The sequence below is a fragment of the Oryctolagus cuniculus genome, chromosome 14, assembly GCF_964237555.1.
Source record: "Oryctolagus cuniculus chromosome 14, mOryCun1.1, whole genome shotgun sequence".
NCBI lineage: Eukaryota > Metazoa > Chordata > Mammalia > Lagomorpha > Leporidae > Oryctolagus > Oryctolagus cuniculus.
The window spans coordinates 58,451,786-58,465,518 of NC_091445.1; the positions used below are offsets into that span (position 1 = coordinate 58,451,786).

General features: G+C 49.3%; 1 protein-coding gene across 1 annotated transcript in view; it reads right to left on the minus strand.

Moving 5' to 3' along the window:
• Nucleotides 1-10,857, minus strand: part of MTMR12 (myotubularin related protein 12) — a 102,641-nt gene extending 91,784 nt beyond the window's left edge. Inside the window, exon 1 of the mRNA XM_008262096.4 lies at nt 10,599-10,857. Within this exon, the coding sequence (XP_008260318.1) occupies nt 10,599-10,679 (81 nt within the window). The 5' untranslated portion in view covers nt 10,680-10,857. The remainder of the gene's footprint in view (nt 1-10,598) is intronic.
• Nucleotides 10,858-13,733: the final 2,876 nt, after the last annotated feature.

Here is a 13,733-nt window from a genome sequence, read left to right on the forward strand (position 1 = left end):
TCTTAAGGTTAACTGTGTGCCAAGTACTCTCCCAAGGGCTCTTCATGCATAATCACATTCAATATGCATTCATGTTCATATGTACTTATCATTTAAGATGTTATTACTATTACTCCCATTTTTCAAACACAGCTGAAATACAACTGAAGCTTACAGAAACTGGCCTCACAGCCAGTAAGGAAGAACCACGGACAAGTTCTTGCTTCCCTTAGAGCTGTGATACGGAAGGTGTGCAGAAGGCACACCTTCGGGAGTCTTTTTATCTCTGACAGCTTTACTGCTTCCTAGAGTCCCTCTCTTTTTTTTTTTTTTTTTTTGAAAGATTAATTAATTTATTTATTTAAAATTCAGAGTTACACAGAGAGGAGGAGAGGCAGAAAGAGGTCTTCTATCCACTGGCTCACTCCCCAGTTGGCCACAACAGCTAGAGCTGTGCAGATCAGAAGCCAGGAGCCAGGAGCTTCTTTCGGGTCTCCCACGAGGATACAGGGGCCCAAGGACTTGGGCCATCTTCTACTGCTTTCCGGAAGTGGAGTAGCCAGAGACTTGAACCGGCACCCATATGGGGTGTCGGCACTGCAGGCGGCGACTTTACCCACTAGGCTACAGCGCTGGCCCCCCTTGAGTCTCTCTTTACTCTTAGTTCCTTTCTTTTTCCAAAGCAATAAAAGATTCAAGGCTAAAAGAATTATTCCAGTTCAGTCTTACCTTCCTACTTATCTTGCAATTTTTTTTTATTTTGTATTTTTTGACAGGCAGAATGGAGAGTGAGAGAGAGAGACAGAGAGAAAGGTCTTCCTTTGCCGTTGGTTCACCCTCCAATGGCCGGCGCACTGTGGCCGGCGCACCGCGCTGATCCCATGGCAGGAGCCGGGTACTTATCCTGGTCTCCCATGGGGTGCAGGCCCAAGTACTTGGGCCATCCTCCACCGCCTTCCCGGGGCCACAGCAGAGAGCTGGACTGGAAGAGGGGCAACCAGGACTAGAACCCGGTGTGCCGGCGCCGCAAGGTGGAGGATTAGCATAGTGAGCCGCGGCACCGGCCTTGAAATTATTTTAATAATTCATTCTGAAGCTCAAGAAAATATTTATATATGGCTCCCATCCACCATAAAACCTGATTCAGTGAGAGTAACACTGGGGTGTTAGTATGAAACAACTTTGGTTTATCAATGTCACTGAATGAATGTGCGATCAAAACTCCACTGGAACATCTATCTGTATTTGCTAAATCTCATATAGGATCCCACAGGGGGCTACAAGGGACATAACTCTAAAAAAGCAAAACTTTGGCTTTAGTTTTTTTTGTTTGTTTGTTTTTTTTTTTTTTTTTTGGACAGAGTAGACAGAGAGAGGGAGACAGAGAGAAAGGTCTTCCTTTTTCCATTGATTCATCCCCCAATGGCCGCTGGGTGCATGTGGGTGCAGCGACCAAGGACCTGGGCCATCCTCCACTGCCTTCCTGGGCCACGGCAGAGAGCTGGACTGGAAGAGGAGCAACCGGGACAGAATCCGGCACCCCGACCGGGACTAGAACCCGGGGTGCCGGTGCCCCAGGCAAAAGATTAGCCTATTGAGCCGCGGCACCAGCCAGCTTTAGTCTTTTTCTAAACCCCTATGTTTTCTTATCAAAGACTGCAAACCTACTGCCTTCCATAGCATCTCAAAAAAGACACACCAGAAGTCCCAAGTGTTAACAAAGAAAAACCAAGGGTGGACCCTTGTAGAAAACAACTTGGGTTGAGGCTGGCGCCATAGCTCACTTTGTTAATCCTCTGCCTGTGGCGCCAGCATCCCATATGGGCGCCAGGTTCTACTCCCGGTTGCTCCTCTTCCAGTCCAGCTCCCTGCTGTGGCCTGGGAGGGCAGTGGAGGATGGCCCAAGTGCTTGGGCCCCTGCACCCGCATGGGAGACCAGGAGGAAGCACCTGGCTCCTGGCTTTGGATCGGCGCAGCGCCGGCCGTAGCGGCGCTTTCTCTCTGTCTGTCTCTCACTTTCTAACTCTAGCTGTCAAATAAAAAAAAATAATAATAATAAAATAAAATAAAAATAATTAAGGTTTACTTTTTCATATCATGATTAAAAAAAATCTTTGGTCCCTGGAAATAGAATTATCTGTAAAGCATACTGCTACACCAGCATGCTTTATTGTGTAAATAATCCATGAACATACAACATCCTGTTGAGGATGTTCAGAGAAAGATCTAGAGCTTGGGGCCAGCGCTGTGGCATAGTGGGTAAAGCTGCTGACTGCAGTGCCAGCATCCCATATGAGTGCCAGTTCGAGACCCAGTTGCTCTACTTTCTATCCAGCTCACTGCTTATGGCCTGGGAAAACAGTGGAGGATGGCCCAAGTGCTTGGGTCTGGAAGAAGCTCCTGGTCTGTGGCTTCGGATTGGCACAGCTCCAGTTGTTTCGGCCAATTGGGGAGTGAACCAGTGGATGGAAGACCTCTTTCTCTCCCTCTTTCTCTCTCTGCCTCTCCTTCTATCTCTGTGTAACTCTGACTTTCAAATAAAATAAATAATTTTTTAAAAAAGAAATAAAAAGATCTAGAAGTTTAAATTGCTAAGAATGGGATCTCCACAGCCTAGCATACTGACAGAAGCTTTGATGTTAACACTGGAGATGGAAGCAGGGTGCAGAAGTGATGGTGGCTCTCCATGTGGATGCTCTTTGATCAAGCTGCAGGAAGTGTTACTTGACAGAGCCTCATGGTGCCTTTTGATGCTCCATCTGCAGAAGCTGTATGGTGTTGGATTTAACCCAGGGAGATGCCACAGGAAGCACATGCAGGGTTTAAAAAGCGGAAGCTGAAGACAGGTCATCAGACTAAAGCCACAGCTAAGAAAGTGATTATTTTAGGAAGAACTCTAAAAAAAAAAAAAAATTATTATTTATTTATTTTACTGGCAGAGTGACAAAGAGAGAGGGAGGATAAAGAGAGATCTTCCATCCACTGGTCCATTTCCCAAGTGCCTGCCACAGCTGAGGCTGGGCCAAACCAAAGCCAGGAGTGAGGAACTCCATCTGGGTCTCTCATGCAGGTGCCAGGGACTCGAGTACTTGAGCCATCATCTGCTGCCTCCCAGAAGTATCAGCAGTAACTTGGATCAGAAGAAGAAAGAGGGAGAGAAAGACTGGACTCAAACCAGGCACTCCAATATGAGATGCAAGTGTTCCAAGCAGCAGTTCAACCCTCTGTGCCACAACACTCACCCCAGGAAGGACTCTTAACGTCCTCTGACAGCCAAAGAAATGACCATCAGTGATCTCCATACTGGCCTCTGGGAGACAATTCTTATCTTTCTTCAGGACATTTAACCTTGCAGAGCTTTTGCTTCCACATTTGTACAACAAAGGAATAGCACAGCGTTGAAGTAGATTAAAAAAAAAAATCCACAAATAACTCATTGATAACTATTAAGTCAAATACTGACCTAAGCTCTGATAGAAAGTACATTCTGGAATACCACACAAGTACAAGTCAGCAGCAACCTGAAAGCTAAATTCTTCCTGGTCAGTTTTAAAAGAACATATACTTGGAATGGGCTCTTGTTAAATCAGAACTTTCTCTTAGGACAAGAACTAATGATCTTTTAGATACAAGTTTCTGGATATAGTCACCAAGCATTTCTTTCTTTAAAAAAAAAAAAATTTATTTACTTATTTGAAAGGCAGACTTACAGAGGTAGAAGCAGAGAGACAGAGAGAGAGGTCTTCCTTCCACTGGTTCACTCCCTAGATGGCAGCAATGGCGGGAGCTGGGGCAATCTGAAGCCAGGAGGCAGGAGCTTCTTCCAGGTCTCCCATGCTGGTGCAGGGGCCCAAGCACTTGAACCAACTTCTACTGCTCTCCCAGGCTATAGCAGAGAGCTGGATCAGAAGTGGAGCAGCTGGGACTCGAAACCGCACCAAAAGGGGATGCCAACACTGCAAGCAGCAGCTTTATCTGCTATGCCACCCACTGGCCTGCAAGCATTTCTAATTACTATAAATTATCAAACCAGAGGTTACAATTTCAAGTTAACTGAAGAGAGAACTGTTAATCTTGAAGAATCAGAATTGTCATTCAGCACCAGAGAAGGTGACCAAACAGAAAACCATTTAATGGGGCCAGGGCTGTGGCATAGTGGGTAAGGCCACCACCTGCAGTGCTAGCATGTCATATGGCTGCCAGCTGGAGTCCCGGCTGCTCCACTTCTGATCCAGCTCTCTGCTATGGCCTGGGAAAGCAGTAGAAGATGGCCCAAATCCTTAGGGCCACTGAATACGCGTGGGAGACCCAGAAGAAGCTCCTGGCTCCTGGCTTTGAATCGGCTCAGCTCCAGCCGTTGCAGCCAATTGGAGAGTGAACCAGCAGATGGAAGACCTCTCGCTGCCTCTCCTCCTTCTCTTTCTGTATAACTCTTTCAAATCTTTTTTTAAAAAGATTTATTTATTATTCATTTGAAAGGCAGAGTTACATAGAGAGAGACGGAGGGACAGAGACAGATAGAGAGATCTTCCATCCGTTGGTTCACTCCCCAGATGGCCACATGGCCAGGGCTGGACCAGGCTGAAGCCAGGAACTTCATCTAGGTCTCCCATGTAGGTGATAGGGGCCCAAAGATTTGGGCCATCTTCCACTGCTTTTCCCAGGCCATTAACACGAAACTGGATCAAAATTGGAGCAGCCAGGACATGAACCGGCACCCATATGGGATGCTGGTGTCGAAGGCAGCAGATTTACCTGCTATACCACAATGCCAGCCCCAATATCCAATTTGGAAAAGGGAAGCTAGGGCAAGAGCTTGGCACAGTATTTAAGACACTGTGAAGGATGCCTACATCCCTGATCGGTGGTTGACTGGAGTCCTGGTTCTGCTTCAGTGCAGCTTTCTGCTAATGTACACTGTGGCAGGCAGAAGGTAATAGCTCAAAAGCAGCTGGGTCCCTGCCACCTACATGGGAGACCTGGATTGAGTTCTGGCTCCTGGCTCTAGCCTGGCCCAGCCGTGGAAATTGCAAGCACTTAGGGGATGAACCATTGGATGTAAGATCTTTCTCTCTCTCTGCCTTTCTAACAAAATGAAAATCAATTTTAAAAATTAAAAAAAGAAAAGCTACAATGAGCTACTAGCCCTCATTTTAGGGTGTAACCACAAGGGAAAAATAAGACCACCATGTTTAAAAACATCATCTTCAAATATTTTAACCAGTTAAGCACTTTTTTAAAAATTTACTTAGGGGCAGGCACTATGGCACAGCAGGTTAAGCCACTGTTTGGGATGGCAGCATCCTAAATGGGAGTGCCAGTTCAAGTCCTGGCTTCTCTGTTTCTCATCCAGCTCACTACTAATGTGCCTGGGAAGCAACAGATAATGGTTCAAGTACTTAAGTCCCTGCTACCCATATGGAAGACACGGATGGTGCTCCTGGCTTAGGTCTGGCCCAGCTCTTGCTGTTGAGGCTACTTGGGGAGTGAATTACAGATGAAAAATCTCTATCACTCTACCTTTCAAATAAATCTTTTAAAAAAATTTTAGTTATTTGAGAATTTATTTATCTGAGAGAGACAGAGAACATACTCCCAGCTGTTGGTTCACCTCCCAAATACCTATAATGGCCAGGACTGGGCAAGTCCTGGACCAGGCTAAAGCCTGGAGCCAGGAACCCAGTCCAGGTCTCCTATATGGGTGGCAAGGATCAAAGTACTTGAGCCATCACCTGCTGCCTCCAAGGGTACACTTTAGCAGGAAGCTGGAATTAAGAGTAGAGCCTGGACTAAAACCCAGAAACTCTGAATGGGACAGAGGCATTCCAACAAGTATCCTAACTGTTAAGGCCAAATGCCCACCCCTGCACATTTTTTTTAAAGGTTTATTTATTTGAAAGTCAGAGTTACACACTGAGAGGAGAGGCAGAGAGAGAGGTCTTCCATCACTGGTTCATTCCCCAATTGGCCGCAACAGCCAGAGCTGCACCAATCCAAAGCCAGGAGCCAGGAGCTTCTTCTGGGTCTCCCACGTGGGTGCAGGGGCCCAAGGATTTGGGACATCTTCTACTGCCCTCCCAGGCCACAGTAGAGAGCTGGATCAGAAGTGGAACAGCCGGGACTAGAACCAGCGCCCATATGGGATACCAGCACTGCAGATGGCAGTTTTACCTGCTGTGCCACAGCACCAGCCCCATCACATTTATTTTTAACACAAAGTACTGACTCTTGTTAGACTAGCCTAATGAAGGCTAGTACTTAAGATCTGATCAGCCGAATGGCAGATGTCCTAAATAGCACTCTGGCCTCAGAATCAGCCCTAAAGGCATTCGGAGCTGGCTGAAAAGCTCATGAGAGTATTTCAGGCATGGAAAGCCAAGACACTCTGGCAAAAGATCTCTGCGAGTGAGATCCCAGTGGAAAGAACAGGTCATCAAAGAAGGAGGTACCTTTCTCTGAAGGGAGGAGAGAACCTCCACTTTGACTATGACCTTGTCTAAACAAGATAAGAGTCGGAGAACTCAGAGGGCTTCCATAGCCTTGGAAACTCATGACTAGAGCATAGGGAGATTACTGATGCCATAGACAGGAGTGTCAATTGGTAAAGTCAACAACAGGAGTCACTGTGCACTTACTCCTCATGTAGGATCTCTATCCTTAATGTGCTGTACATCGAGATTTAATGCTATAACGAGTACTCAAACAATATATTTCACTTTGTGTTTCTATGGGGGTGCAAACTGTTGAAATCCTTACTTAATGCATACTAAACTGATCCTCTGTAAAAAAAAAAAAAAAAAAAAATTATCAATTCCCAACTTGACTCTCACTGGGATTAAACATGACAATAGGTCTGCTCTGATTTCATCATCATTTAAAAAAATCATCTATTATTTTTCACTTTATGTTTCTGTGTGGGAGCAAACTGTTGAAATCCATACTTAATGTATACTAAGCTGATCTTCTGTATATTAAGATAATCGAAAATGAATCTTGATGTGAATGGAAGGGGAGAGGGAATGGGAAAGGGGAGGGTTGTGGGTGGGAGGGACGGTATGGGGGGGAAGCCATTGTAATCCATAAGTCGTACTTTGGAAAATTATATGCATTAAATAAAAGTTAAAAAAAAAAAAAAAAAAAAAAAAGATCTGATCAGCCAAGGATAAGTTTATTACCAAGTGCAGGTATCATTACATTGGAAGGCATAAAGGTTGTTCTAGTGTACCAGTCCTCTGCCACAAAAAAAGGCCAGCTGTTGGCCAGCGCCGTTGCTCACTAGGCTAATACCCCGCCTTGCAGCACCGGCACACCAGGTTCTAGTTCCGGTCAGGGCGCCGGATTCTGTCCCGGTTGCCCCTCTTCCAGGCCAGCTCTCTGCTGTGGCCAGGGAGTGCAGTGGAGGATGGCCCAGGTGCTTGGGCCCTGCACCCCATGGGAGACCAGGAGAAGCATCTGGCTCCTGCCATCGGATCAGCGCGATGCACCGGCCGCAGCACGCTGGCCGCGGCGGCCATTGGAGGGTGAACCAATGGCAAAAGGAAGACCTTTCTGTCTCTCTCACTGTCCACTCTGCCTGTCAAAAAAAAAAAGGGGGGGGGGGGTTGCTGTGATTTCCCAGCTAGTAAAAGCCATAGAGAGAAAGAAGTGATGGGGGCCGGCGCTGTGGCATAACAGGTAAAGCCACCGCCTGCTGTACCGGCATCCCAAGTCCTTGGGCCCCTGCACCCACAAGGGAGACCTGTTAGAGGCTCCTGGCTCCTGGCTTTGGATCAGCACAACTCCGACCACAGCAGCCAATTGGGGAGTGAACCAGCAGATGGAAGACCTTTCTCTTTCGGTCTCGCCTCGCTCTCCTTCTCTCTTTGTGTAACTCTGAATTTCAAATAAATAGGTAAATCTTTAAGAAAAAAAAAGTGATAGCAAGGCACACACTAACAGCAGTAAGGACAAGGACAATATGAAGGAAAGGAGAGTAGAGACAGTAAATAACAGTCTTCAGAAATTATTCTAAGAGCCGGTGCCGCGGCTCACTAGGCTAATCCTCCGCCTTGCAGCGCAGGCACACCGGGTTCTAGTCCCGGTCGGGGCGCCGGATTCTGTCCCGGTTGCCCCTCTTCCAGGCCAGCTCTCTGCTGTGGCCAGGGAGTGCAGTGGAGGATGGCCCAGGTGCTTGGGCCCTGCACCCCATGGGAGACCAGGAAAAGCACCTGGCTCCTGGCTCCTGCCATCGGATCAGCGCGGTGCACCAGCCGCAGCGCGCCGGCCGCGGCGGCCATTGGAGGGTGAACCAACGGCAAAGGAAGACCTTTCTCTCTGTCTCTCTCTCTCACTGTCCACTCTGCCTGTCAAAAAAAAAAAAAAAAGAAAAGAAAAAAAAGAAAAGAAAAGAAATTATTCTAAGGGCCTCTCCCACTGGGAGAGCCAACCAGACCTGGGGCTCTCAGAGACACATAAGCTCTACCTCAATGCTGCCCCTATGCATCTCCAGTAATATGTGACATCCAGCAGAAGCGATAGCCTTAAAAATACATTGTTTTCGGAGCTGACTCTGTGGCATAGTAGGCTAAGCTTCTGCCTGCAGCACTGGCATCCCATGTGGGCACCAGTTGGGAGTCCTGGCTGCTCCAAATCCAATCCAGCTCTCTGCTATGGCCTGGGGAAGCAGTAGAAGATGGCCCAAGTCTTTGGACCCCTGCACCTGTGTGGGAGACTTGGAAGAAGATCCTGGCTCCTGGCTCCGGACAGGTCCAGCTCCAGCCGTTGTAGCCATTTGGGGAGTGAACAAGCAGATGGAAGACCTCTCTCTCTGTCCCTCTCCCTCTCTCTCTAACTCTACCTCTCAAAGAAAATTTTTTTAAAAAAATACACTATTTTCTCACCTCCCCCCTATCTAAGTTATCTTTTAAAAAACGACCCACAATTTATGCCGGATCCTTGTCTGATGTCACAAAATACTTTCAGAGGCAGTCTACAACAAAGTGTAACATCTACACAGCATGATGTCACTGCAAGGAAACAAAACTGCCAACTCTGAGGATCTGAAAAATGTGACCACTTCGGGCTTCTTTTGGAGCTGAACCACTCCCCTTCCCTTATTATCCCTCAAAGGAAATATATCAGGCACAGTGGGCAGAGGGAAAACATGTCTAATTACAACATGTGCACTTGGTGGATGAAGAATTTGAACGTTCTTGAACTCTAGCCACATTTCAGAAGACTTTCCACTTGTTAAATTTAATCTCACTGAAGAGGAAAGGTTAAAGATCAGTTGCACTTCAACTAGGGCTCTATCAAAAAAAAGACACAAAGAGAAACCGACCACATTACTTACATACAAGGCAAGCCTGCTGAAAAGTTAAGATGTCCCTGACTCCATATTAAGTGCTACCAGAGGAAGTGGTTTTTATTTGAAAATCAGGGCTAAAAATAAGATCCATTTCAAGAGTACACATCTCCTGATTTTGAAGATACATATGCAAAGGCCCCAGGGGGGCTTACAGAACTCAGTAGCACTTCCACAAGTCGCTGACTCATGTGCTGGAGAGGGCAAATCCAACACGAGGGGGCACCTAATCAGGCATGTGGATTAAGCGCTCCTGCTCAGGAAGTTCTCAGTGGGGTCTACAGATTCTGATCTCGCCCACCGTGCCTCCGCCCAGCCACCTGACACACCTCCAACTCCACTACCTTCACGAGGGTTCCCCAGGTCCCTCTACCTGGACTCCTCCTCCCTCAGACTCCCTGTCCTAAGTCTTGGCTCACTGTCATTTCTGAGAGAATGACAGCATGCCTTTTCTCTCCCATGTTCCTTTCCCACCTTCTAAGACACTACAATATGCTATGGCTATAGCTTCCTCCGGCTTGTCTTCCCTTCCTGCCAATTCCAGGAGCGCAGGGATTTCTGTTCGGCTCACTGATGGCCATCTCAAGTGCTCAGAACAGGGCCTGGCACACAGTAGGAGCTCAGACAGTGTTTGCTGAATGAATGAATGAACTTCTTGCCAGTAAAATTCAGGACAGCAAGAGGCGGAGGAGAGGGTGATGGTGATAGGGTGAAATGACGGGGGGTGGGGGGAGAAGCGACCAAAAGCGGGGTGGGGGGTCACAGAGACCCACTGAAGCCGGGAGACCCCTCGGTTTCTAGGCGCAGCGCGGAAGGGAGGTGAGAGCCGCCAACGGCGTCCCGCCGGGGCATCCGACCGCACTTAGAAGCAGGCTGCTGGGACAGGCGGGCTCTCACTCTCCCTGGGAAAACCCAAGGCCAGGACACACACACCTGGGCTGCGGGCCCGCTCGGCGGACCCGGCCAACCGTCCCGGACCCGCCCCTACTCCCTCCCGCGGTGCACCACAGGGCGTCGCGAGCCGCAGTGCCTCCCCACCTCGGGCCCCCCATCCAGTCGCCAGAGAGCCGGGCCCAACGCCGGGGCACCTGCCTGCCCGCGCGAGGGGCCCCACCCAGGCCCGCGGGGAGGCCGCAGCGCCTCACCCCGCCGGGCTCCCCACAGCCGCCGAGCAGGAAACGCCCAGCGGCCCTCCCCAAGGCCGGGCAGGGGCTCCCGGCGCCCCTTACCCCAGCCGCTGCAGCCCCGACGCCCAGCCCGCGCGGCGTCTCCTCACCTCAGGGCGCACGTACGACACGAAGGACGGCTTGGGCGTCTTGGTGCCGCCGCCACCGCCGACTACCCCCTTCCCCAGCATACCGCCACCCAAATTAGCAGCGACGCGCGGGAAGAGAGGCGACGGCTCGGGCAGCGGCGGCGGCCACCAGCACTAGCGACTGGGGCTCCGCCCATCCCCAGGGCCGCCGCAGCGGCGGCACCGCCCGCATCCGGCTCCGCCGCTGACACCGCTCGCCCCGCCCATTCCGCACGCCAGCCCACGCGGCCTCGAGCCGGAGGCCAGAGGCCACGCCCCCAGCTTCGCGGCAGGCCGTTCTGACTGGCCGAGTTTCGCCTTGCGAGATAGGATCCACGCCACTCTTCTCCAGCAAAGCCCGCCTTCTGCGTCCTCTGATTGGCCAGTGATGCCGCCGGCCCAGCCCCTTCTTGAATGAACCTGGAGCGATGTTTCCACTAACCAATCCAGAGAGCCTTCTCTCCGGACTTCCCGGCGATTGGATGGCGAGGATGTCGTCGCCCAGTGATCCCGCGGTCAGTAAGTTGTCTTGGGCAGCAGTTCTGGCAGTCGTGATGTTCCCTTTTCTAGTCGCTTTGGAATAAAACGTCCAAAACTCTGATGTATCAAATCTCGCGTAGGAGTTCCAAACCTACATCAGTGACATTCAAGGTTTACTATTTTAAATGTAGACCCCAAAATCGGACAAACCAAGGGTTAACAGGCACTGAACCACAGGTTTGAGCCATCATAAAAGGCGTTGTCAACTTCATTTGTTCAGTTGTTTGTGTCTGTGATAGAATATAAAAGCCCTAAGAGGCTTATTTTATCTACTCTGCCGGGTTACCAAAACCTTCACTTTAACCCATGACCGCAAAGAAATTTTATTTAAATTCCACATTTGACGCCCAGCACAGAATTAGAAGCAGGTGAATACGACAGAATCCGGCTCTCGAGAAAATCTTTCTAGTGGGAGAAACTGATTTATCCCTGCAGTCAGCTTTCCAGAGGTCAAGCTGACGTGCTGATGATGACCTGGCTTTCCACCCGAGTGATCTCCACGCGCCCCTTCCCAGAGCGGGTTCAAGTAAATAATCAAGCTAAGGGAAAGCGAACGTGCTAGTATTTGCAAACACAAGTTCAAGAAAAGCGCTGTAGCCCCAGGCGGATCGCCACAGTTCAGCCTATCCCCTAGAGCCAGTGAGAAAACCCAGATGCAGGGAATCTGCCCAGGTCTCAGAGGTGTTTGCAGACAGGCCTGTGTCTGTCTGGATTCCAAAGTCCATGTTCTGAACACACTAAAATAAAAATATTAACATCTTAAAGATACGAATTAGGAGACAGCACAAGAAAAGCATGGCTAGTTCTATTTGAAAAAGCCAATTAAGTCTTTATAAACCTCCCCCCCCCTTATATGGGGCCGGTGCTGTGGCATAGCAAGTAAAGCCGCCGCCTGCATGCCGGCATCCCATATGGGCGCTGGTTCTAGTCTGGCTACTCCTCTCTGATCCAGCTCTCTGCTATGGCCTGGGAACGCAGTAGAGGATGGCCCAAGTCCTTGGGCCCCTGCACCTGTGTGGGAGACCGGGAAGAAGCGCCTAGCTTCGGATTGGCCCAGCTCCGGCTGTTGTGACTATTTGAGGAGTGAACCAGAGTATGGAAGACTTCTCTTTCTCTCTCTGCCTCTGCCTCTCTGTAACTCTTTCAAATAAATAAATACATCTTTACAAGACTCCTTATAGTGATGTGAATAATTTTGTGAAAACTAATAATTCCACTTTATATTTCACAGAAGTTTTTAACTTGTCAAAACGCAATGGTAGGGCAAATCCTTATAGTCTGAATAAACTTATCTATTTGAAAGGCAGAAAGTCAAGGTATAGAGGAAATAAGGCCACAACTGGAAACAAGGGAAGGAAATAAGACCCCCCCCCCCCCGCCGCCAACACAAACATTGAAAAATGGCTTGGGCCTTTGCTGTGGCATAGCGGGTGAAGCTGCCGCCTGCAGGGCCGGCATCCCATATGGGTGCCAGTGCTAGTCCTGGCTGCTCCACTCTGATCCAGCTCTCTGCTATGGCCTGGGAAAGCAGTAGAGGATGGCCAAGTCCTTGGGCCTCTGCAACCACGTGGGAGACTTGGAAGAAACTCCTGGCTCCTATCTTTGGATTGGCACCACTCTGGCCATTGCAGCCAGCTGGGGAGTGAACCAGCAGATCGAAGACCTCTCTCTCTGTCTCTGCCTCTCCTTCTCTGTGTAGCTCTGACTTTCAAATAAAAATAAATAAATCTTAAAAAAAAAAAAAGAGGCTGCTCGCAATTAACTAGTGAAGCAGCTGCCCACTGTTATCTTGTCTAGGGAAGGAAGATGTCCTAACTTCTAATATTTGTGACTCCACTCAAATTTGTCCTATAAATCTGCCTCAGGTGTCTCTTTTATACACATTCTGGACCCACCAACCACTGAAGTGTGGTTTTTTGTTTTGTTTTGTTTTGTTTTTTTGACAGGCAGAGTGGACAGTGAGAGAGAGAGACAGAGAGACAGAGAGAAAGGTCTTCCTTTACCGTTGGTTCACCCTCCAATGGCAGCCGCGGCTGGCGCGCTGCGGCCGGCGCACTGCACTGATCCGAAGCCAGGAGCCAGGTACTTATCTTGGTCTCCCATGGGGTGCAGGGCCCAAGTACTGGGGCCATCCTCCACTGTACTACCTGGCCACAGCAGAGAGCTAGCCTGGAAGAGGGGCAACCGGGACAGAATCCGGTGCCCTGACCAGGATAGAACCCGGTGTGCCAGCGCCGCAAGGTGGAGGATTAGCCTAGTGAGCCACGGCGCCGGCCAGAAGTGTGGTCTTAAGTGACGTAGGCTGGTTCTCCCTAAGTAGTCCTAAGTCCCATGGGATGCAATTTAAACCTACCAATGTTGTAACAGCTAAGGTATGATGCTGATGAACCTATAAATATTGTAAGAGACCTGGGATTGTTGCTCAGTTCTCAGGAAATGATTCCAGCTGAGTCCACTGGTGTTAATAAACTGCTCTCGATCTTCCACTGTCTCTGGTGCCTGTTTGAACGAAGGGCGTTTTCCCACCCTAGGTTTCTGTAACAAAGGGCGGGGGATTGGGGAAGAGGGGGAAGAGCA